This window comes from Tamandua tetradactyla, chromosome 3 (assembly GCF_023851605.1).
Source record: "Tamandua tetradactyla isolate mTamTet1 chromosome 3, mTamTet1.pri, whole genome shotgun sequence".
Classification (NCBI taxonomy): domain Eukaryota; kingdom Metazoa; phylum Chordata; class Mammalia; order Pilosa; family Myrmecophagidae; genus Tamandua; species Tamandua tetradactyla.
In genome coordinates, this window is record NC_135329.1 from 181,093,665 (window position 1) to 181,120,128 (window position 26,464).

General features: G+C 44.6%; 1 protein-coding gene across 1 annotated transcript in view; it reads left to right on the top strand.

Moving 5' to 3' along the window:
* The window catches only part of NRP2 (neuropilin 2), a 117,587-nt gene extending 94,344 nt beyond the window's left edge, over positions 1 to 23,243 (top strand). The window contains exons 16-17 of the mRNA XM_077154815.1: positions 18,331 to 18,381; positions 19,953 to 23,243. Of these exons, the coding sequence (XP_077010930.1) occupies positions 18,331 to 18,381; positions 19,953 to 20,257 (356 nt within the window). The 3' untranslated portion in view covers positions 20,258 to 23,243. The remainder of the gene's footprint in view (positions 1 to 18,330; positions 18,382 to 19,952) is intronic.
* The last annotated feature ends 3,221 nt before the right edge of the window (positions 23,244 to 26,464 follow it).

Consider the following 26,464-nt stretch of genomic DNA (forward strand, 5'->3'; position numbering starts at 1 on the left):
TACTCTTGGTGACCTGAATGATGAGTTGACACTAGTTCACTGTGACTCACAGGCTGGCCATTTCAAGGAGCCGTCTTCAGCATCTTGCTTTCTCGTTCTGATTCTATGCATAATTTTCAATATAGCCAAAGAATAAAATAAAATAAAAACGGAGAAGAGAGGAGAGATTCCTTTCTCAACTATAGTAATGAAATTATTAAAGATAGAAAGTCTTCATGTGGTTTGGGGACAACGAAAAAGAGAAGAGACAGAAATGTAAGAGGAGAAGGGATATTGAAGGAGGACATCTGGGGAATCATAGGATTCAGGGATCCCTTCCATTCTGTGACTACCAGGTCTGTGCTAGGCAAACTCATCCCTCCACCCACATCCCAAGCTCTTCTAATATTGTGGGACCTCTGATGGCCCAGGAGGCATCTGTGAACCCTGCATTTTAACAGAGGAAGATCCCTAAAAAACACAGGAACCAGTAACAAAGAACTGGGAAGGTGGGCAGGCTCTGAAAGATTTTCCAAGAAAAGCGCCCTCATTTTCTGTAAAATCAGAAGATATTAGAAAAACTGGCCCACCCCACAGTTATTTCCCAAATCAAAGAGAAGAGTTCGGGCATTCAGACTGCCCTGGGTGAATGGTGCCTCAGAAATAGAAGTTTTATCCTCAATTCAGTTTTTTATCCATCAAGCACAAGAAACTTCTCTGTGCATGCCTTTAGTTGGAAACCAAGATGGGAATGAGTTCCTCTGCCTGAGGAGCTCAGTCTCATGGAGGGGTGGGATGCAGGGGGCGTGAAAATATAAAGGAGCCCTTTCCACACCTTGAGCAGAGAGGCATACCGCACAGAGAAGGCAGCAACACCTCCGACCCATGGCTCCCCTCCCAGAGTGTCCCATGGGTAGAGAGGACACTTCTTCGTGGCCACCATTACTTGTTGCAGGCAACTAGGGAGGCATTTTTCATAGGTTAAGCTTATATCATTTTTTTTCAGAAATAAGAATCATGTCTGGTTTTGGCAGGCAGGCTCAGCAGCTCCAATCCCAATCTGGGCCAGATTCTCTTTTGATGCAAATCTTGGGGAGAATCAAGTTTGTAGCACTGTTTTGCATCGTGTGGGACTCTAGCCAGTCTTTCTCCAGAGTTAGCCTGGACTTAAATCTACTACATCATCTCCATGGCAACCAGAGGCCGGCCAGTGAACACGATTGCCCTCTAAATCCTCAGCTTGGTCCTCTTCCCTGCTCAGTCTTATCCATGATTAAGAATGATCTTCCTTTCTCTTTGCTCTCACTCCCTCACTCTCGTTCACACATATCCATTATCATATTTTTTGCTGCAACCTCCCTTCCAATTTGCTTTTCAATTCTTCTCTCCAATTAAAAAAAAAAAATGAAGATGCATTAGTCATTGCTTAACAGTGGTGATTGACCTGCTTAGACAAGACCAGGCTGATTTCAATGGGCACAAGAAGGCTTGGTAAGCCAGTGTGGAATTTACCTTCAAGTCTAGCCAACCTAATTAATACATTGTTTGGGAATGCTGGCCAGCCAGGCCAAATTCAGTATTTCCACCCATTCGGGGAATCCACCTTACTGAATCCCAGAATTCGTTTCAGCATCATTTACCTGTGTGTATGCGTGTGTGGATTAATTACTACACTTCTATATACTATAGAGTAATTGTGGTTTAACCAAAAGAAAGGATCTTTGTAACAATCACACAGCTGTCACTTGAATCCCGTATTCTGGCTCTTACTAGCTGTATGACCATTGTTGATTTAACCTCCCTGGGCCTCTGTGTTCTCTTCTGTAAAATGGGTCCGACAGTACTTACCTCATAAGGTAGGCATAGGTAATATCAGTCATTTAAAAGTGCTTGGCACTTCCTAAGAGCTCAGTACCACCTTAGTCCCTGTGTCTGTCCTGTACACTCCAAAGCATGTATGTGTTTCTTTCTTTCTTTCTTTTTTTTTAATTAATTTTTTTTATTAGTCTGCATGCTCTCAGCCTAGCAACACTCTTCTGTGTCTCTCCACCAGGGGGCACCCTCCTACCAGGGACCGAGCCCACAGTGGACACGGTGCCCGTGCAGCCCATCCCAGCCTACTGGTATTACGTAATGGCCGCCGGGGGCGCCGTGCTGGTGCTGGTGTCCGTCGCGCTGGCCCTGGTGCTCCACTACCACCGGTTCCGCTATGCGGCCAAGAAGACCGATCACTCCATCACCTACAAAACCTCCCACTACACCAACGGGGCCCCTCTGGCGGTGGAGCCCACCCTAACCATTAAGCTAGAGCAAGACCGTGGCTCGCACTGCTGAGGGCGGAAGCAAGGACAGCACCTAAAACAAACAAGAAAGACTGCAAACACGTTGCCTCGATTTTGCACTTTTTTTCTCCTCGCCTAGTCTATGTGTGAGCTCTCAGACATCTGTCTCCCGGGCCCTACAAACCCCGTGCTCTCTTACCCATCCCAACCATTCTCCTTGGGTTCTTTCCTTTTTTTGTTCTTGTGTTTGTTGTTGTTGTTGATTTTTTTAAAATCCCAAACCAACAAAACCCAACTCTAATGCCGCATCTTGGATGATGAGAAGAGATACACTCCTAAGCACTTCACAACTCAAGGCTCAGCTGGTTTTGTTCCAGAGACTGGTCCCCTTGTTTTTTTTTTCCCCTCGCCTTATCCCATCCCTTCTCTCGGTGGACAGTCTGCCAGGAGACTCTGTGTGTGTGCATAGTCTACAGTTGAGTGTGTGGAAAGTTCTCTATGAGTGTGTGTGTGTGTAAGAGAAAGACTGGATCATTGTGTGTGGGTGTGCTCAATGAGAGCCTCCTTTAACTTTTGTGTTACTTCTCCTGAGGTACATTTAAAAAATAATAATAATATACTGTACTAGTGTCATTTACTTGGAGAAGAGATTGAAGCTTTTTGTTGCCTTATCTAGCTCTGGCTGGTTTCTTTTGGCTGTCATTGTCATCTCCAGGTACCTATAAAATAGAGGCCACATGGGATGAAGTGTGGCCCCTCACATCCCTGCCCCCCAGTCCACCTGACCCCAGTGGCAGTTTCCCCCAGTGGATTCAGACGTGACCCCTCGTCATGTCTCCTGGTGTCTTTAAAGTGACAAGAAGATAACAGCCATTGGGTGAATACGGAACCATTTCTACTTCCAGCCCTGAAGCAAATCTGTCTCATGTTGCCTTATAAAAGAGAAACTCATAATGAATGTTTAGCTTTTATCAGTTAAGTTCAATCTTGGAATAAGTCATACAGAGTAGCAGATCTGAGACTGATGTAGAAAAAGCAGTAATCTGTTTGTCGAGAGCAGAAGGAGGGGGGGGGAAGGAAAGAAAAGGAAGGACTAAATTATTGTCTTTTAAAATTCTCCTCACTCAGGGGGTTCATTGGACCCAACTTGGGATGAGATTGAGTAAGAAGGTTCCATACCATCTTCTTTGGTATTGTACTGGTCATTGTAATAGCATTTGTAAAATATAGGGGAAGGGGGAGTCATTTGCTTTCCTTTCATGGTGTTTATAATGTGTGCCTGAATCAGTAGCCACTAAAATATAAAGCTGTCCTCCTGATTTAAATATTACGAGAGAACAGAAAGTCATCATTTTTCTAATGTACCAGTGTGCTACACTTAAAGCATTAGTGGCATCTGGCAAATACACCCTCGCAGGCTGGCCTGGTGAATCCAGATGTTGCTGCATTGTAAGAGAGAAAGTATAATGAAGATAAACCCATTGCTGCCCATTTGTCCTCTCTAAGCAACACAGGGAGACGAATATTAGAGAGAAATTGCCAGCTGATACTGTACAAAGGATGGGTTAAATAATGAATTCAATTTCATTGATAGAAAATGCATATTTTAACAATATTCTTAGTGTACTGAGGCTCAGCCTTGGGGGCATTTATTTCTCATCTTCCTGCTAGGAATCCACTAGGGAAGAATAAGATTCTCTCCAAAGATGGTTGCCTGGGCTGAAAGCCTCTAGGTACCTTCTGCGAACAAATTGCTAATTTTTTTTTTCTGGCTGCTTGGGAGAGAGAGACTTTTAGCGTTCTTCTGGAATATCCAAATATGTCCCTTCAGCATATACACTCACTTTCGCATCTGGTTTGTTTCATCTTCCTGAAAGGATTGTGCTCTCCCACTCTTATTCTATTTCAAAGAGCTACTCTGGCTCAACCACAGCAGCCCTGCCAAGAAAATAAAAGTTAAAAGGCTAGAGCATGAGCTACCTTGAGATTTGAATAAATGTCCTACCCCAGCTAAAGATGTAGACAGAAGTGGGGAGTGGGGGGGGGGTGGGGGGGGAGTGGGCGGTAGCCCAGGATGCCATGTGGCAACTTCCATGCCAAGTCACTAAGGGCTTTTATCTCAGGTGCACTAATGTCCATATCTAGTTGTTTGTTTGGAGCCAGGCATTTCCTCGAAATGATTGGCATCCCCGCAGGCGCCCCATGGAGGCACGGAGTTAGGAAATAACACCTGGATTTCCAGCCAGTGTAGCAACTGGCTGAGTTACCAGATACCCTTGAGGATTTCCCTTCTTTAGAAGAGGATGACAACAACTTTGTGAACTTGCTGCATCTTTATCTAATGCCCCGTGTAGGGAAAACACATCATCTTTATGGAACTGCCATAATTGAGCATACGGGACTACTCAAACCTGTGAATCCCACGACACAGTTCAGCTGGGGCTCTCCCCTACCCCACCCCCTCTGTCTCTCTGTCTCTCTCTGGGTCCCTCTCTCTTCCCCTACTCCTGCTCTCTCTGCCCCAGCAATTTTCATAGTATTATCCAGGTACTATTCTAAAAGAGCAGTTCTGTAGAAATATCATGCCTTGCAGCTTTGAAATGCAAAATCCGTATATCATGGAGGAAGGGAAGGATCACTATCTTCTAAGAAAAATAGGCTAGATGGGTGAATGCATGCATGCATGTGTTTAGAGTTGCTTCTCAGAAGACAAAGATGTGATAGCAACTATTAAAATATAAATAAATGAATGAATGAATCGAGAGCCAAGCTTTGGCTGGTAAAGCTTTTTGCCTTAGTAGAGGTTTCATGTCAACACCTCCAGGAAGGAGACCCTCTGACCCTGAGGGACCAGTCCCTTTATTGATGTCATACTAGCAATTGCTATCCAGTTGCTGGCCAAGGCAGAAAAAGAAAATATAAAAATAATAATAATAGTAGCATTCGCATTGACAAAACATGATGTTGAAAATAAAGTAAAATTATCTTTTCCCTTGTCCCACATTTTTTGGGATTAAAACCAGAATTGAATAGGAAATCCAGTAATATTTCTGAAGTTGACATCCCATCTTTAAAAAGACCCTGTTCTTAAAAGGAAACTAGGAGGCAAGCAAACACCTAAATAATCAAAAATTACCAAAGAACAACCACAAAACAAGAAAGCTTAAAGATTTTTACTTCCTATTCTTATCCCTCTCCCTATAACTGTGACATCCTTGCATTGCTCACTTGCCTGTGTGTCAAAATAACTTGTGGACGTTGGAAACTATTTGAAAATGTATTGTGTGGAATGTAATAAAATGATGATATTTTTGTACAAACATTTGGGTTTTTTTTTTTTCTTTGCCTGTGAGAACAAAGTTGAAATGTAGGCTTTGAACAAATTAATGTTTCAAAAGTTTACACATCACCTTCTGAGCTACAGGGCATTTCTGTGGGAGGTAGGGGGAAGGCGTTCTCCTTGAGGCTGAATGCCAGCTTTTCCTTCTTTTATTTTTATTACTGCTTGTTAGGAGTTTTATCCAATTTGTGCAGCCGAGCCAACTTTTATGATTGGTGTGGGACTTTGCAAAAGTTGCTAAGTGCTAAATTGCTAAATGTGATTCCACAAAATTTCTCTTGATGGTAAATCTCTAGAGGTAGGGATTTCAATGGGCCCCAGCCCTTTGGAGAAGAAATGGCAACGTCTTAACCCTCATCTACCAAATTACTTCCACGGGGACATTGATCTTCAATTTATGAGCATTTTCCCAGACAAAATGGGAAATTGTAGCATGTTCAGGGCTCAAAGATATTCTAGACTTCATTTTTAAGCAAGTAATGAAAATAATTATATGATTACCATGAACCTGGAATGCTCAGGGTGAAACTTTTTATGTAAGGAACACTCTATAAAAACTTTGAAATGAGGGGCTTGGGGAGCCCTGCTCATATGCCAGATCTTATTTGAGGAGGATTTTTCTTTGGTCCTCCTCTTTGGCTAGTTAGTGATTGAGTTATGTAAACTATTTTTACCAGAGGGAGATTAGTTCAAATAGGAGAAGACCACCTCCCAGCCGTTCTAGGTTTCTAGGTGGTGGTCAAGACGGGTACATGGAAGGATTTTCCAAATACCCCACCATCCATGAAAGATGTCCTGGGGCCTTCCATCAATCCAGCAGACTTCTTCCAAAAGCCAGGGACTGTCCTTAAAGGTCCTCGGGAAAGGAATGTGTCCAGAAAATCCTATTTTTGCCAGGGTCCCACTTTTCTTCCAATCCAGACCTAGAGCCAGGTAGAAGTACTTGTAAAACTGGTCCAAGTGGTGCTAAAAGTAGATGCGCTTCCAGTTTTCAGGTCTTCTGCTAGAAGCCCTGTCAGTGAAGTTGGTACAGTATAGTTATCACTATTTCACCTCTGCAGGAGAAGAGAATACAATGTCCATGAACAAAGCATGGTTTGTTCCTCTAATGAGAAAGGATAATTACCGATTTTGCCTAAATAACATTTGGCTTTCCTTAAAGCCATCTGTTCCCATTACTGAAGGATGAAAGAAGGCATCTCAAAAGTATCTCAAGTGAAAGTCCAGGCTCAGTCAACAACTTCCTGAGCTGACCCAAACCAAGTTTACCAGGCTGATTTGAGTCACTCATCAGGAATGCTTTGTTAGCATGACTTTTTTTGAGCCACGTTTGGAAAATTGATCATTGCTTGCCCAAGCTTTGTTCTAGTTCCATACTTATTTTAGGGGTACTCTCGCTCCCACAAAAGGGCAAAGAGTGTCCAGACTCCAGTGTTAGCCAACACAGCACTGTTACCAGTAAATTTTCTACAGGGTAGTATTTCAGACCTAGCACAAGCGTAAATGATAAGGAAATCAGATTTTCCATGGATCATACAGACCAGGTGTTGAGGCCGCTATGGTCTGTTTCTGCTTCTACCAGCTCCTGTATGATGGTTGCAATGTGCATACTTGCTTCAACCACAGCCCTCCAAGTCAGAATAACAGGAGCCCAGCCAACCTGATGTGGCTCAGTGTTTGTTTTCCTTGCCCTTCTTCACTGCCTTTGCAGTTGGTTAGCAAAAGTGTGTGGCCTTTCTATAATCCATGATAAAAAGGACTTCATTTTTAAGTCTTGATTTGTCTGCATTATGGGCTACACATCTGAGCCAAACTGCAAATCTGTAGGTACGGGCTTGTTTTTTCTCTTTAACTGTGCAGATCACTGGGGCTCTCACAGCTGTAATTTGCCTTTCATCCACTTCAGTGATGGCCCAAAGAAAACACAAAACAAATCCACCAGAGAGAAAGGCAGATGGGGGTGGAGTTGTGGGGGGTGGGGAGGGATGTGGCGAGCACCAACTGATGGTCTTACAATAATAAACAGGGGAAAGAATCACCTTATATAAATAAATTAAAAGCTAGGGGTAATTTAGGATTTAATTATGCCTTATGTAGATCAGGTGCCCTGGGATATATGCAGAGGTTAGATCCAATCAGAAACCCACACTATTATAAGTCATCAGGCCAAAAGCCTCAGCCAGAGTTTGCACTGACTGCTTGGAGGAAGTCGGTTGGCCCCTAGACCTGAGCACTGAAGATATATAAGATTTGGGAAAATTGCCAAAGAACTAAACCTCATTTGGCAATGGAATGGAACAATGGAGACTCTGGGTGCTTCAGGGCAACCCACCGAAGCCGCTCTTGCCCCAGTGGGCAGGAGACCCAGAAACGTCCCTGTCTCTTGTGAGCACAGTAATCATGGTCTTTGCTGCCACTGACCTCTGAGAGCCAGAAGAAGAGGCCAAGTTTCAGTGGCATTGACTGAAGAAGTAGAAAAGGTCGCTTGAAGGGTCAGTAGCAGGGGTGCTGGAGGCAGACCTGGGTGCTAGGTGGGGAAATAGCTTTCCTTGGAGGGCCATTTCCATAGTGAGTATTGATATAGAAGGAAGTTGTGAGAAATTGTAGAACAGCAATTGCTTGGGTTTCTTTTTTTCAACTTACAAGTAATGCAAGATTATATCCTTTAAAAGTACAAATAAAGAAACAGCAAGAGTCCACTTTATTCTTGACCAGTTCCATTCTCCTCCCCAGAGGTAACCCTGGGAGATGATTTGAAATATACATTTCCAGGCCTTTTTCTTTGTTTTGCAAACAATTTGTTCATCTAGAACTATGTTGATTTGGTTTGGTTGGTGTTTGGTTTGCATAAATGATATCTCAGTGTTTGCTCTCATTGTTGAACAATTTGCTTTTCTCTTCATTTGATAACTTCTTGAAGATACTTCAGTAATACAGTCACATTTACCCATTCCTTTTTAGCTGTTGCATGGCATTCCTTCTTATGTTGATGTACCTTAGTTTATGAACCGTTCCCCTATTAGTGAGCATATTAGTGAGCAGGTTAAGTCCAGTTTTTGTTTTTTTTTTTACTATTATAAGCACTACTGCAATCCACTTGAATTTGCTTCTGTGCACATGTTCCCCTAAGAGAAAATTCCTGGGTCAAATGGCATACCTGTTTATTTTAGTAGATGCTGCAAATGGCTAAGGCTTACTTTTTAAAATGAACCTATCCCCATTTGGGAGGGTAAGAGACTAGTGGATATCCTGGATTATGTTCCCTGCAACTTTTGCAAAAACCACATCATCTCCCTCCCTATTTCTCTTTCTCTTAAATGGGTGTGATGCTTGCAAGGAAAGGTTTTGGGGTGGTTTTAACTGAAGGGAACTTCAACCGCAGGGAGTGTTTTTCCAGGACATGGTATTTTTTTCTCCCAGCACTGCCAATTTGTGGTTACAATGGGCCTGGCTCTACGTGGCAGCTCACCAGAGCAGTGGCAGCTGTGGCACGGTGGTTCATCCTCTCCCTGGGTTCAGTAGGCAGAGTCCTGTTTTCCATGATTAATGAGTTCCACTCGGTTTCTTCAAAGAGTGACTGTGCTGTGCCTCGCTGTTATTTATTTATGTTTTCTACTAAAAAATTCATGTGAAAAACATCCTTTAAGGTCAGTGCACAATACTGTGCTGCAGACTCAAATATTCTAGCAGCTACAGGTCAACCCACAGGCCAAGAGAAAGTCTCAAATCCTTGGGGCCTAGTGCCGCAGGCCCCACACCGACCCTGAGAGGAGCAGGCCTTCCAAGCCAAAAGGAGGCGTCCGGGAGGAGCTTCAGGGCTGCTGTCCCCTGAGGAAAGGTGCCAGGCAGCAAAGTTGTTTTCTAGTGGGATGTTTATATGTATAGGCAAAGCTACTAGCCCCAGATGGTTCCAGCAAAGAGTGAAGGGTGGAAGAGAAGCCAACGGCCCTGTTCATCAGAAACATCAGTGCTTTCCTGATCTCTATTGTGCACTAAGAATAAAAGGTCATAACAATATGATGCTGAGCATAATGGCTAGTGTCCATGGCCACATATGTGCCTTCTAGGGCTTTCTCTAACCTGCCAAAAATCCAGGGCTGTTGACTCTTGGGCTTGAAACTTGAGTATATAACTCTGGATAGCTTGGGGGGGAGGGGGAAGCAGCATGAGTGTGTAGTCTGGAGAGACTAGAGATACTTCAACACAAGAAAAAAAAAAAAAAGCCTATTCTGTCTTCTGTGTGTAATTGGGCAAAATTGAACTCTTTTAATACCATTAACTAACATTCCCAAAAGCAAAGGCGCTGATCCAGAACTGGAATGATAGTATAACATATCTTGGCTTTCAACAATAGCAGTTTCTTTCTTTCTCAGGCAACAGAACTCATTAACAGGATGCCTGGACTAGAATTCTCTGCAGCTTGTTAGTTGCTCTATTAATGATGGGAGTGCAGAGAAAGTTTTGTTCAAGAGATGGCCTTGACCAACGTCCTATTCTCAGCTGGCCTGCTGCTTAGTTAGGCTTTATTTTAGTATAGTCTGTTACAGAATCAGTTTGTCCCTTTGTGTTTCCTTACTGCATGAGGACAAGGTGTGAGCTGATCCATTGTTCCTCTGGGGCAGCTATTACTGAGAGTGTGAAGACAGTCATTAGCACCTGGATGAGGCCAGCATGGGTGTGTCAGGGGAGCCCCAGAGGTGCCTCATTAGCCTCAGCCAACCACAGGCCAAGTGTGTGCTCAGTAATAGTGTTCATGGGAAGCCCTGGGATCACACGCCAACATAACTTCTGGCCACCTCTGTCCCCAAAGAGGACATTGTCTTCTCTCCTCTGCCAAGAGAAGTTTGTCTTCAACTTCCAACCTCCCTTTTCTCCACCTTCCACCTCTCTTTGTGGTTTTTCTTTTCCTCTTCCCTCACCATCCTTACTCTTTCCTTACACCCCCCCCCCCCACACACACACACACCAAAACCATCTCTTAGAAAAGCCTGGGTTAGCCTCCTTCACAAAGGCTTAAATTTCTGAGCAGACTTAATTGGTCACTTGCTCCAAAACTAAAGCCAGAGAAATTATTATGTTATAGCACAATTTTAGTCCTTAGTCACTAGTAATCTGCAGGGGAAATCACCTTTTGAATGGGCAGAGAGAGGTACCTTTCTGCCCCCCCTAAAACCTTATCACATTTCACTCATTCATACTTGTGTCCCAAAGAAGAGCCTGGCTTTTGAGTTTAGGCAATTCTCTTGGTGAGATAGCATGTACAAAGAGATTTTTTTCAAAGACCTACAAAAATATGGAGGGCAGTCTTTAAGAAAACTTCATTTTCCACATTGTAAGTGGATGTAGTTTTGTTTCTTTGATTCTGTGCTCTTACTTGACCCACGTTGCTCCAAACCATTCTAGCTGAGCGGTATTTCTATTTTGAATGCTTCTTCTTGAATATTGGACTGCTGGAGGGGACACATGTCAAAGACCACTGAAAAAACTCCATGAAATGTACAGAAATAAAACTTGTATCCTAACATCTTCATGGAAATAAATAAAAATACAGAGTGTATTGGTTTGGTTGGGCTGCGTAACAAAGAACCACGAACCGGGTGGCTGAAGACAACAGAAATATATTCTGTTCTGGAGGCTAGAACTCTGAAATGAAGGTGTCAGCAGGGCTGGTTTCTTCTGGGGACTCGGAGGGAGAGTCTGTTCCATACTTCTCTCCTAGCTTCTGGTGGTTGCCAGGCTTGTAGATGCATCACTCCAATCACTGCCTCCATTATCACATGGTGTTCTCGTGTATGTCTTTCTTTGTCTTCTCCTCTTAGGAGGCCAACAGTCATTGGATTGACTCTAATCGAGTATGGCCTCATCATAACTGCAAAGATCCTATTTCCAAATACAGTCATGTTCACAGGTACAGGCATTTAGGACCTGAATATATCTTTTGGAGGGACCCAATTCAACCTCCACAACTTTTTCCCTGAAATTTTCTGTTTTTCCTTAATACCCTAAGAAAACATAACCAACAAAAGTGTAAAGAGGCCATTTTTAAACTGACATATCTATCTATAGTGATAGAGAATGTCTCTGATTTTTCAAAGACCTAAAGTAAAAGCAAGATTCCAAGATTTTCCTCCATCAGTGCTGCTGGATTTTTCCAATCATGAAGTCTATCTTTATAGCTAAACATTTCTCTGGCTGCATTTTTCTTATTTTCACGCCACTGTTGGGACTCAGTGGAGCCATTCTGGCCTCAGCTGCTTGTCGGCCTCTGCATTTGGAAGTATTATTAGGTCATTTCACAGCTTTCTTCTTTGCAGTCAGATTTCCAATCACTTTTAGTCTTTCCTTCTAGCTATCCAACTAGAGATAATAGAATATAATGGCTAAATTCAAGATCAAACTCTTTCAATAATCTCCAACCAAGCCCCTTTCCTTTTTCAGCTTGAAACCACTTGAAAAACTCCCCAAATTTGTTTTTCCATAACCTTGCATAGATATGGCTGTAGCCCAAGATATAAAAGACCATGATAAAGTTTCTTCTTCTGGTGGTGTTTCTAAATGCAAGCCAAACCCAGCAAGGGATGAATGGCTCTCAAGTAGCCCAAATTTCTAAAAGAGGAAATTTGGCAAAGATTAGATCAACATCTGAACTCTTGGCTCCTTACTGCAACTGAGGATGAACAAACTGAATTAGGGAAATTAAGTGTGTGTTTTGGTGGAGAGAGGGGACTTCGGCCAATCCTAAACGTTGGACCAAATGAAACATTTTGAAAGGCTGAGAACTTTCTCCTTAGCCGTTCAGTAGTTCTCATTGATTTTGGTTTCAGTGTTGTCTTTTCTGTTGTGATAAAACAAAATGGCTGTGAGAATTTTCTGAAGGCTACTCCCAGCTGAATAATCTAATGATTTAGCTAACTGAGAGGTTTCAGGAACTTGGAATGACATTTAACAAAGGCTCTAAGTGGCCAAAAACTTATCCCAAATAAATCACACGCCCCAAACAAGGTGCTGAAAATCTGTGGTTTATTCTCAATTCTACTGATGATTTGTTCAATGACTTATTGCATTTTTCTACCCCCTTTCTCAATTTCTTCATCTTTAAAATAGAAGTGATGATGCCTGGTACCTGGAAAAAGAATGATTTCACACATGTAAGAGGCTCTTGGGTCCTTGCTTTGAAGGCTTGTTGAACTTGGGTGGGTTAAGTGGACATGTTAAGACTAGTTTTTCACAAGGTTTTTTCAGCCCAACCTCAGTTAAGGTGGAGGCTTGTAATTTAGGACACAGTTTAGCCTTTTCATCAGTTCCTGGATTACCTGTTAGCAGATTGATTCCTAAGTAAAACTGGCATGTATTGAAAATATGGAACCTCGTGCCACCCCTTTACCTGCCCTCGTGATCTTCTCTTTCCATGCACACCTTAAGAAGGATGACTGCTTCCAGAACATGATGGGCCTGGGGTGAAGAATGGGGCAGTGAGCTGTGGAGGACAGTGGAGCCCTTTGGTTTAGAAGTCACCTTGTCCTCCCTGCCCCGGCAGCCCTCTTCGATAGCCCTCATCAGAAACGTCCTTGCACCTCTCTCATTTTCTTCCCATTCGGACCATAGAATTTTGGAACAGGGAAGAACCTCAGAGGTTATTTCCCACAAAAACACACAGAGACTCAGAGAAATTGGATGACTTGTCCAGGCTTTTCGTACTAGGGTGGGTAGCAGATCCCAGATGAGAAATTGGATCCCCTGCTCCCAGTCCAGTGCTCCCTGTACCGCTCCCCTTTCCAGTGAGGCTGATGCTGAACGGTTCTTCAGGAATCTGTGCCACACATTCTAGATGGCAAACCCATCATCAGCTTCAACCCAGCCTCTTAACCCGGTGCTCAGAGCTGGCATGGAAGGGACTCTTCAAAAAACAACAGCGCAGGTCAGTTCTATTGAGATGGCCCGCATGCAAGTAATCCGAGGGCTGGCTGTAGTGAGTCATTCACCCGAAAGCAGGCAGTGGTTTGGGGCGCCTCCCTGCCCTCCCAGCAATCTTATGAGCTTCTCTTTGCAAAGCAGAAAGTAAACAGAACACTGTCAAGGCTAATACACTCAGAGCAGGCTGCAGCCCAGCAGGAGTGGTGAAAGGGCAGGGTGCAATTTTGGGGTAAGAAACCGTAGAAATGTAAACCAATGAAAGAAAGCTAACCCCAAGGAACCTTAATTGAAGAGAAAAGAAGGAAGGAAATGAGGGAGAGAAGAAAGATAAAGTGTGTTGTGTGCGATAGAGAGACAGAGAGAACGAGAAGAGTTGTGAAAGAGAGAGTATTCTTGTTTGAGACCTCAAGCCCACCCTGTGGGGAATTTTCCAGCTGCAGGTTGGAAGTGTCGTGGAGGCGTGGCCCCTGCATTGCATGTGTGGTCTGACAACACCAGGCAGTGTTCCAGACCCCTGGGGGAGAAACATCTTTCATTAGAGTACGTTTGCTTTGTGACTGGGTATGACTGTTCACCACTTGTGCTGTAGTGCTTTAATTTACTTCCAGGGAAACTAGAGAATATTTGATTTTTCCGGGGCAGAGGGAGTTCCTGGAACAGTCTGGTGAATGTTTTAATAACTAGTCACTATGGATCCCTCCCTGAAATATCAGGACAATAGAAGATGGGTGAGACTTTGAATCACTCTTCACCACATACCTAACCCACCTCTGGATGATGCCAAGGGAACAGGGATGCCTGGGGAAACAGCAGGGCTTTGCAGTCTGGAGACTTCCATCCCAAGATGATAATGACCAGGTTTTGCTGAATTGGGTGGTTCGATTTTTTTTTTTTAAGTAGTGGTTACTCTACCCACACTTGATTACTCAAACTCTGTTAATCAACCTTGTATTTCCTTGTTAGTTCACTTTTTCCTCTTACTATGCTGGTAGCAGCAGCTGGTGAAAGGGAGAGAGGGGTGGAGACCTGTCTTGCATGGAGGGAATAAAAGGATGGAAGATTTGTGACACTGCAAGGCAATCACTTTGAATTCCTTGATGGGTCTGATAAAAATGAATACAAGCAAAAACCCAAGAGAACAGTGTTTGGGTTAAAAGCAAGTCAGTTGCTTTGTTTGAAACCAGTTCTATCAAGTGAACAGATGAAGGAGTTAGGACACCCCCAACCCCCACTTTGCAGCAGCCCCAATCCTGAGGCTTCCCAAATTTTCCTTTCCTTCAACAGCCCAGTTGAAGGGATTTGCCCAGTCCTTTCCATAGACTCCAGCAGGTTTTTGAGTCTCATCCACAAAGACTTCGCTTTCCCATGCTGTTTTGGCATGAATGAGTCTTTGCTACCAATCACACTGAAGGGCCTTGATGGTACAGACCTGGGTCAAGGCGTCTTTATTTCCCAGAGCCTTTAGTATGGCTCCTGGACACCTAGTAAGCCCTCTTACAAAGTGGCGGTGGTTGATGAGTCAGTTAGTGAAGACTGTCCTTTTAAGACCAATGTAAAGCAACCCTTTATCTCTCTCTGGGTAAGACCTACCAAGGGAAAATGTGAAGACCTAAGTCTCAAGTCAGAAATCACCATATCTTCACATTCATAAGAGGCTTGTGCCTCTGAGCCAGGGATACAGCAAACAGCCAGAGAACGTGTACCTAGCCAAGACAAGTTAGACCCTTTTTTCTGTTGTGGGGGAAGGGTTTAGTAATGATACAGTGGTAGTTGCAATGCCCCCCACAGAAGAAGAACTCGAGGCCAGATTTAGGTGCCTCCACTAGTCATAGTGTAGTGCTGAGAGTCAGAATTCAGGCTTTGGAGTCAGGCTGGCCTGAGATTGAATCCACCCAGGGCCATGTGAGCACAAAGGTTGAAAGTGTACATCATGTGGGTGGTAAGATCCATTCTTATTTGTGTTCTCCTAGAGGCATGGCCCATTGCACCCTTCCTCGCCCATCTCACAATCTCAGACACACCCACCCACTAAAAAAGTTCTGGAAGGTCTTCAAGTTTTTTCCCATTTAGAAAAAAATATGAAAAACGAAATTCCAAGTCCATGGCCTCCAAATTCTCCTGCTCTCTGTCCTCATTTCCCTCATCTGGGCCTGCCATCTTCTGGGAGCCATTTCCAATTCCCAGGGAAGTTCTGCCCCTACTTCTTGCCTTGATCTCCTAGCTCACTACTTCTTCCTCCTATCCCACAGGAAGAGCCAATACCTTTCTCCCCTTCCAGCAGTTACCATCCTCCACTCTTGCCTTTTCTTTGCTAGAACTACAGGGACCTAAAGGAAAACCATACTCCTCCATGCCAGCATCCTAAGGGAACAGGCTGAGGTTTACTCCCAAGCTCCACAGAGAAGGAAAGTGGTCTATGAAGGGCAAAGAGGCTTTTGAGAAAGAAAGCTCTTAATCAGATATCGGGAATATCAGCAAGGGGACTAAGGAAAATTGCTATCAACGTAAATTGCTTTTTGTACAAATGTTCCCTTTATTTGGGTTTTCCCCAGCGTGCCATTCTTTCTTTAAGGTTTGGTGAACAGATGTGCTTTTGAAAATGTTGATTAACTTATCCTTCTTTTGACCCCAACCCACTCACCCAAACCCCTGGGAACAGCTATTATACAAAAAGCCAAGTCAAGCCTCTAAATCTAAAGTGTTGTTCTTCACCTTAAGTAGCCTTGGATTCTCCAGGTGCAGATATCTCAGCCACATTAGGCAACTGATTTCATAGAACCTTAAAACTGGATGAGTTTTTGAGAGTCATATTATCTAATCCTCTGATGCAGCAGAAGCCCCAGAGACAGGAAGCTGTGATCTCCTGGGACAAGATGTTCTCATATTCAGGACCATCCTTTTACCCTTCCTACAAGAGCAATGCCACATTCACCCTTTCCAGCCAGTGATCAATAGTGTCCTAAGAATTCTTCGCTGAGGAAATAAGATGGAGCAGGATGGATGGTATTCTAGCCTCCAAGAATTCATCACATCCTTGGCAGGGACAGAATCCCTAAAAGCAAGAATAGGATTTGGCCCAAAAGTCACTGGCAGGAGCCCCGCAGTTCTCATCCTATGCTGATTCACATATTCTTATCCAATGTTCTGCCTCTTTGAACCATGAAGGTGTTAAGACATATGAGCATCCCATCAAAATAATTAATTATTGGAAATGCGATGTTTTTCTTCTGTGTTCATTTTTTACAAGGTATTAAAAAAAAAGCTCTGGGTTGACTTTCACAGGATTGATTTGATCCCTATGACAGACACCACCTGTGTCTTGTTGATTCATGCTCATATCTTTATTCCAAGGAAACAGCCTGTTTTATAGGGGCCTGGAGAATAATGCAGAGAGTGAGAATCGAGGGGGGAAGCTGGCGTGCCCTGCAGGTGCCAGTTGCTGTGCTGTAGACATGCCAGGAACAGACTGGATCTATGGAGGATCGGTGCCACATGGTGTGTGGTGGGCAGGGCCAAGGTCCTTCCAAGTTGGGTCTTGGCAACTCCTCTTGCGCATCTTTACTAGAGACCAAGGGGGTGAGAATGTGCTCTAGAGCTTTGGCCAGCAATGAGGAAGACTTCTAACATGATTAAAATCGCTGCCTCCAGGACAAGACTGCATCTCAAGGCTGGAAGCAATGAGTCCACCCTCAGTTTAGGTCATAGTCAAGCACAGTGTCCCTGAGATCTGCTGATGAGGGAGAAGTTCCAGCTGGTCTGAAGGTCTTTTTTCCTCTTGGTTTTAGGGTTTTGTTTTAGGCTTTGACATGTGGATTTCAATTTATAGTGCTGAACTTGAGGTTGTTTACCTGCCTTTAAGTAGAACAAAACTGCTAAAGGGCCACTTAGACTCACTGGGGCCATTTTGAACTGAATGTCTAGGCAATCATAATTAGCTTGTGAGAGAGGAAGAACTAAGACCCTGTTCTTCACTGCATCTCATTCTCTTTTTAAAATAGTTTACCTTTTAAAGAGGTCATTCTCCACTGGCTCTGATTTCTATAGAATGGACAGGATAGTGAACAGAGCAACCTGTCCTGCCACCCAAAAAAATGATTATAAAAAAAAAAGAAGAGAAAGTGATAATACTGGAAAAAAACTCCGAGTAAATTAACTTAGCTTTATTCAAGCCTGGGCTAGTCAGATTGGATGCCCATGTTTGATCTATTCTAAATCATGAAGAAAGCAAATAGGAAAGACAGACTGGGGAAAAGGCAAGAGATACTAGCACAGACATGTGGAGGTGGACAGGCATTGTGACATTCTTTCCAGTTAAACTCCTACATTAAAACATATCATGATGAACTGTGACTTCTTTAAATTACCATGCGTGTATTTAAAACCCAGAAGAGAAATATCCTTTGTACTTTGTGTCCACTTAAATGCATGCATAGGAGGAGGTGCAATGTGCAACGCTTAATGAACATCACGGAAATGGCGATGAAGATGGGTATAAACTGCCGCAGAAGGTGCCTGAGATAAAACCCAGGTCTATATTGATAATGAATGACAGTCATTATAATGACACAAGTGCCAGGATTTACTTGGCACAGAAGACTTGGCCTGTCTTGTTTCTGTTCATTTGATTACTGTTGGAAGTAAAGACAGGTTACTTACTGTGGCAAGGGTCTGATAAGTTATATACAAAACATTCTAGAGGCTGAGGGTGATTCTCCAACTGCTCATCATACTGGGAGCCGGCCCCAGGCTTCTCTGCCTTTTAACCATGTGATAGGATTCAGTATAATTCAGTTTGTTTGTTTTCTTTTATTATAGTGGACATCCCAGAAATTGAAGGGAGAGAGAGTTATGAAGATGAAATTGATGGTGAGTATTGCTGTGATTTCACAGATAATCATGAAATTCAAGTTGATTTTAAAGACATCAACAAAAATAATGTTCAGGGTTTTAGAGGGCCAGAATTTAGAACTAGCAATCAGAAATACTAGTGGAAAAAATGAAGAAAGAACCCATAAATTGCTCTGTCAAGGGCAAATTTAGAGATTTAGTAAGTTTATCGAGTTCCCTCTGCCTAATCTGAAACATATTCCCCACTTTGGGCCATGTTCTACACTGATTGTCTTCAAATACGGATAAATCTTTTAGGAGTGAAAGGTGAGCTCTCCTGTCAGTGTCACTGCTTGAACCCTTGACCTCCTCCCAGAAGGGTCTAAATGAATGAGGGTAGACATGAATGCTGTTGACCAGGCCTGCTAGGTGTCTCATTCCCTGGCTTCCTCACACTCCCCAAGATTCCAAACTGGGGCTTGTTGCAGGATTTACGTTTCTTTTCTACACTGCCCATCTCATCTTTTCATATTTATTTCAAGCTCTGTTTTCCCACTTCAAATGCATGGACTTCAAGAGGGTGACGCATGAGTGCTGACTGGAGGGCCACTGAGCAAAGGTGTAGATGCAATTTCTTCCCTGGACTCAGAGCAACCCAAGTCTCCCTAGACTTCTCTGAGAGCCAGAATTGTTCTCCAAGAGATTCGACACCAAGGTTCCATGTAAGAACAGCTTTAGACAAAGATTGATGTATTTAAGAAGAGCAGTTTGTACAGCAGCTGCTTTTAGCCTGACCTTAATCAAAACTTCAAGTGTAGTTATAGAAACTGCAGTGACTAACCCAAACAGCACCTTGCTAACTGAATGCAGACTCTCTCTGCAAAACCCAGTCCAACACTCCTTTTATGGGCAAAACTGTATAACTGACCTACACAGAAAAGCTGCAAGAGATCAAGCAGCAGAAACCCCATGGTGTGGTAGAAGGATGCAGAACACCTCGGCCCTAATCCTGGTTTAACTGCTTGCTAACTCTGTGACCCTGAATGAGCCACCCGGGCACCTATGTCTTTAAACCTCATTTTCCCCATCTATTTAAAAAATGTATACTCTTAAGAGACCCAAATAAATGAGCCATGGGTATGACCTCGGCTTGGCTATGTAGTAGAAATGTAAGATGAGATGTATGTCAAGTGAAACCTAGTAGGTTGACCAGATGCTCGTGTGGCCGAAATCCTGATGTAGAAAACCTGCTGTGTGAAACTAGTCCCAGCCTGTCCTTTGAACTTAGTTGGAAGTAACAGATGAGGAGGCAAAGAAAGAATGGTGCCTAGAACAGATTCCAAGCACTATACAAATATTAATTCCTTGAATATGAATTAAATGAGGTGGATTTTTCCCAGTATCCACACTTGAAGGAAGTGAGGTAAAGGGAGGTTAAATAACTTGCCCAAAGTGGCAGGGCTGGGATTTGGAGCCAGGCAGTCTAGTTCCAGAATTCCTGCTCCTTCCCTCTGGGCTCTGAAGACCCTTAGAACTGGGCAGGGAAACCCAAGCAGCAGCTTTGCCCTAAAAGAAGCAGCATCTGCAATCTCATGTGTTTTGTATCATAGATGACTATGAGGTGGACTGGAGCAACTCTTCTTCCCCAACCTCAGGGTCTGGTGTCCCATCAGCCGACAAAGAAAAGAGCTGGCTCTACACCCTAGATCCCATCCTCATCACCATCATCGCCATGAGCTCGCTTGGTGTCCTCCTGGGGGCCACGTGTGCAGGGCTCCTGCTCTACTGCACATGCTCCTACTCGGGGCTAAGCTCCCGCAGCTGCACGACGCTGGAGAACTACAACTTCGAGCTCTACGACGGCCTCAAGCACAAGGTCAAGATGAACCACCAGAAGTGCTGCTCGGAGGCATGACGGATTGCACCCGAATCACATCTGACGTTTCATTCCAGCAAGAAGAGCTGGTGAAGATTACATGTTTTTTTTCCTTTGGGAACTGAATGCCATAATCTCGATCAAACCGATCCAGAATACCGAAGGTGTGGACAAGACAGACAGGCGAGTCGAGGATGGAGAGATGTGGAGCCCACACAGGGGCTGGCTACTACCCACCAAGGACCGCGGTGGCTGAGTCATTGCAGGAACGGGGCCGCATTCTCTGCTGGGACAAAGACAGGAGCTCATCTCTTTGGGATCACAGTTCTGTTTTGTTTGTGAGTTTCTCTTCTTGTTATTTTTATTTCTTTGTTCTGTGAGCAACTCAAAGAGGCAGAAGAGGAGAATGACCTTATCAGTGACAGAACCAGAGCGTTGATCATTGTTCTCTGCTTTCTCTTTCTAATCAACGTTTGAAAAGCGAAGGGTCTTTTCAGCCTTTCCCTCTTTAGAAATAAACCACAAAAACGCCGTCCAGCTTATCCCATTCTCCAGCCGCGTTGTGACTTGAGGGATTTGCTGTGGTGTAGGTTCTGCCAGCCAACCCTACAAGCTGCCGTTTCCAGTCCTAGCATTTAAGTAGGATGTTGTTGCCTTTAACTTTTTTTATCCAGGGGAAAATTACCATTTTAGGATCAGCATAAACAGCTCTTTCTTATATGCGATTCAAAACAAACCAGAAGGGAAACTTCACACATCAGAATCCATAGGAGCAGCTCCACGTTAGAGGCGGATGAGACTTAAAGTGCTTTGTGAATAGGAGCCGTTCATTAAATCTAGACTGTGTGCCCTGGAGCTTTCCTTGTGGGGCCTCTGGTAGTGGTTTTGCCTTTTCTTTTCCCTTCCTCTTGTTCTTCACACACACACACACACACACACACACACACACACACACACAGTAGCATTGTTTGATATTGTCAGAAGTGGGGTAGGAAAAGTATGGCGATTGGTATGTTTTCTCCATCAGTGAGATGTAACTTGTGACCCCTGGATGGAAGGGAGAGCAGGAGATAAGGAAGAGAAACCCAAACTCTGTGGTTCGTGTGATGGCACAGGCTGAGCAGACGGCAGGGAGAGACATCTTGTGGAATTGGTCACGCTGGATAGGCTAGTAAACACTGGTTCCTCCTTTGGGTTACACCTACCACCTCAGCCTTTCTGGAGAGTCAGAGCTAAGTCATACGCAAGCTGATTCCTACCAGAAGTCTGCAAGCTTTGTGGACAAAAATGCTAACCACGCTGCTTCAGTCATAGAGAGACTTAGGTTCATACACACATACACACACACACACACCAATTTATGTGTTTTTCATTAAGTGCCTTGAAAATGAAGAAAAATGTATTTTTCCCTCTATGGAGAAATCAGTGAATTTCACACAAGTTAAGGCATTCCTCCTTCCCTACCGCCAGTGGCTCCTGTCGCGCCTCCCCCACCTCTCTGCTGAACTTACCAGTGGAACAAGCTCTGCTGCCGATCAGTAGCCATAGTCCTAGAGGACTCTCACCTGCTCTCCAAAAGGAGGCATCAGGAGTAGAATGAAACTGTGTGAAGGTTAGATTGTCCGCATCAAGATCCAAATCTTGATTTTGTATTAACGCATAAAGATTGCCTGTGTGCTGCAAACACATTTGAAACCCAATCACTAAGCCCAGCCTATCGTGTATCAGTGGTAAAACTGTCAGGCCATTTTTGCTGCTATGGTCACCTACAATTTTATTTGTCTCATACTCCAGGTGAAAGGGGAAAGGTGAGTGGGACTGGCTGGTCCCTTTAAATGTTAACTTATGGAATTGTAGTTCAAATGGTAATGTCACAGTGTTCTGTATGCAGAAAGGGAGAGTTCATATCGACAGCTATTTATTCATATGTATGTGTGTCTTTGCCTCGCCTTTGAGTTCTCTGTATCTACTGTGTATGTGACTGGTCACGTGGGACTCAGTGGTGTTGTGACTTTGACCTAAGGCCTGAGTGTACTGCTGATCTCGGCACTCGTTGGCACAGTGGTAGTTAAAGGTGAAAAATAGAGCTGTCAAGCCCCAGTGCTTAGCTTTAGGCCCCCTTTAGTGGAGCGCGCAGAAGCAGCAAGATTTTGATGAGCCCACCCTCCTCTTCACCCTTCCATTGCAGCTCAGTGTTTAGGAAGCTGGCAAGTCCTAGGGATTTCCAGGAGTCTCCTACAGAAGAAGGAAAGTCAGAACGCCTTCTCCAGGTGTCCTGCCCCTCTTATGCCCAGTGGGCCATTTCACAATTCTCCAAAGACCAGCCCTGTGCCAGGCCTGAAGTTCACCTCTAAGTTAAGTACAATTCAGCCTGCATTTCCTTAAAACTCCCTTGTCCGTATTCACCATTGGCAGATTTGAGTTCCTGAGTGGGCCCTGAGTGCTGGACAGAAGCAGGCCACACAGGGCTGCATGTAGATACCTCACCAAGACTGGAGGCTGGTCTCTTGTAAGACAGAAAGACAGACAGCTGTGTCTGGTCCTAACTTGGCCAGGGAACACCTGGGTGCTCCGGTTATCTGTATCTGCAGGTAGGCTAGCCGACCCTTCTCCTTGCAAATTTCCCTTTGGGAAACCCAACTCACAGTATTGATCTCCTTCTTGCCTTGTACTGAATGACACATTACCTCCAGGCTCTCCCAGACCAGGTGGTGACAAAGAACCACAGGGCTGCTTTCTGTCTTCGGTGGGGATGGGGAGTTGACAGGGACAAGGGGCAAAGGGATGAGCATGAATGACAAGAAAATGAGGGGAAAACTTAGGCTCTTACACAGAAGGTTAACTCTTCCAGGGTTTACAGTTAAAGGTATTCAACCATTCGCTGGCTGAGCCAGATCACAGGAACTTGAGAGCTTTTACTGTGATTCTTCAATGTAAAAAATAAACAACAATGTCAAACTGTGTTTATATGATTTGTATAAAGCCTTTTTAAGACTACTATTTAAATAAACATTATTATACCGGAGATACCTTTCTGCATTTTCTCCATTGGAGACAAAGAGACTTGGGACTAGAGTGACCAAATCCTTCCAGTTTGCCCAAGACTTTCCTGAGGTTAGCACTGCAAGCCCCACCTCCTGGGAAATCCCTCAATCCTGGGTGCACCAAGATGGTTGGTCACTCTCTCGACAGTGTTTCTCAATGCATTTGTGGGGAATTAGCAGGTCAATTAGTTTTTTATAAAATGAAGACGTTATAGGGGTGGGGGTGGGCTACCTGGCCAGGTGGGCTACTCTAATTCAGAGTCTCCCTGGGAGATTTTGGATCCTGTGGGCCCTACAAACACTCCCCCTCCCTAGACATTGTCAGTCCCCTGAACTTTAGATTCTTTGCTGCTTCCTTCCTGTCCAAACACTTGACTGTCAACATCTCTGGTGATTTCAAGGTCTATGACAGTGCTTCTCAAAGTGCGGCCCCCTCGACCCGCAGCATTAGAGTAGCTCGTCAGAAATGTTAATTCTTGGACCCAGCTCCTGTATTAGTTAGGGTTCTCTAGAGAAACAGAATCAACAGGGAACACTTGCAAATATAAAATTTATAAAAGTGTCTCATGTGACCATGGGAATGCAGAGTCCAAAATCTGCAGGGCAGGCTGTGAAGCCGACGATTTCAATGGAGGGTCTGAACGAACTCCACAGGAGAGGCTCACCAGCCGAAGCAGGAAGAGAGCATGTGTCTTCGGAATCCTCCTTAAAAGGCTTCCAAGTGATTAGATTAAGCATCACTCATTGCAGAAGACACGCCCCTTGGCTGATTACAAATGGAATCAGCTGTGGATGCAGCTGATGTGATCATGATTTAATTCTATGAAATGTCCTCATTGCAACACACAGGCCAGCACTTGCCCAACCAGACAAACAGGTACCACCACTTGGCCAAATTGACACATGAATCTGACCATGACAGCTTCCAATCTACTGAATCGAAATTCCGGGGATGGGGCCCAGTGATCCATGGTCTAACAAGCCCTCCCAGGGGATTCTGATGCCTTTTCAAGGTTAAGAATCACTGGTCAAAGAGAAATGAAAAGTAGCATGGCTTCACAGAGTGCTCCGAGTGCCTTCCACCTGTTAGTGATTGGATTCAAAACAAGCCGATTTTCAGTCAGTGAACGCTAAAGGAGACCAACTAAACTTTTAGGATAACAAATTCCCAGGCAAGGAGGAGGGACAGGCATTATTGTGTGAGGCATTATTGTGTGCCCCACAATCCCCAGCCCCATGGGAAATTCAAAGCTACAAAATAAGCCAACTTTACCCCCATCTTGATGTTCTGTTCACCCCTAAAAGAAAATTTGGTTTGATCATTTTTTTTTCAAATACTTTTGTGCACTCCCTGATTTTGTAAACTCTTAGAACTTACATTCCAGTGGGAGAGACAGAAAACAAATAGACAAACACATAAAATAAGGACTATTTATAATAAAGTGCTGTGAAGGCAATAAACAGTGTTAGAGAATTACAAGGGTCATTCCTTCTAAATGGGTGATTGGGGAAGGATTCTTGGAGAAGGTGATATTTCAGCTAAGACCTGAAGAGTAAGGAGGAATCGGCTAAAGGGAAAAGCTCTTCAAACTGAAGGAGCAGCAAATAAAGATCCTGCTGCCAGAAAGCATCTGATGTGTTCCCAGGAGCACAGGGCATTGCAACCGGGGCTCAAAATGGGAAGAGTGCTTGGGAGAAGGTTGGCCTTTGCATCCAGGTGAGGACCAGCTCACCCCTGGCCTTCGGGTCCAGGTGAGGAGTTTGGTTTCTAATCTGTTTCCATTCATTTACAGAAAGGCAGCGCCCCCTCCATTCCTCTCTGGCCAGTAAGGTCACTCCAGATCTCTGCAACTTAGCTCTCTGCAGTCTTTATGATCTCATGTGTCTCATGAGCTGCCCCACTCTATTGTATTACTGACCTGAGCAACAGTAATGGAGGTTAAAATGAAAGCAAATTTCTTCTTTCCTTTAATTGAGCTTTTGGGTATTTTTAAAGCTCTAATAAACTAATAATATCTCCTGGTCCCTAGCCATCTAGTGTTTACATAGATCTTTTCTTTTCTTTTATCTGCATCCTTCTGAAAATGTTTATACAATCCTCAGGGGAGGCAGGCAGGCAACAAAATGAAGTTGGAACAGGACCATCACTTAGGGAAACAGGACCCATCTGGATTCTGGGCTGCCTCTGCCCCTGCAACGTTGGTGGTGGTGCTGGGGGTGGGGGGGTCCCTGAAGAAGTTAAAAGACAATTCTATTCCAGTTCTCACAGGCTTCAGGCTCCGGTTGAGGGCTGAGCTAACCAAACCTCCTGGGAAAAATGCTTCCCCTAGGGGGTAGGGTGCACAGATGGGGTACCGTGATGGGAAGCGGTGGTGGTCAAATAGGAAATGCAATGTGCTGTGGGTCCGCAGGGCTACCCTGTCATCCACCAAGGGCCTCATAGTAACTACAATGCTGGCATTTTACTTCCCACTAGTAAAATGGAAGGACCTAAGGGTCCTAAGAAGGTTAATAACTGGCCAAAGAGGAGGCAAAGGCAGGACCTGCCCCCCAATCCCTGTCTCTCAGAATTGCCGTGCCTCCCTGGCATGGCCCACCCCCACCGAAGGCTGGCCCTCCTCCTTCCTTAGCTTTCTCAGTGACCCTGCAGGAGGCTCCTGGAGGAAGGACGTGCCTTCCAATTTCTCTCTTGAGACCAGAGCCAGAGACCTCTTGAGCCAGCCATGAGCCAAGCTGTTTCTGTAGCTTGTCCAGAGAAGGACACCTGTTTCCTCTCCCTTCCAGCCAGAAGACTCCGAAGGACAACTGTATGTTGGCGCAGTTCCTGTCACCGCCTGTCTTACGAGTGCTGTAAGAGAAAGGCCTGACGGTCAAGGAAATGCGCACACCTGGCCTCCGTGGTTCTTTCCCTACTCTGCACCGCTGCGGCATCACCCCTGCAGAGTCCCGCTCCCGGCAGAGGCCCAGCCCCAGCAGGACCCCCGGGGGATGCAAAGCCCTGGCCTGAGGGCTGGCCAGGCCCAGGGAAGCAGCTAGACGGAAAGCCCATGGCCGTGGAGGGGAAAGCCCCGGGGGGGGCGGCGTTTCAATTGCTCCAGTTCTGGGTCCCTCTCCAAACCCCTCACCCAGACAGCAGACCTGGGCGGCTGGCGTCGGGCGTGCACCGTCCCGGACCCCCGACGCGAACCTCTCCCAAAAAGCG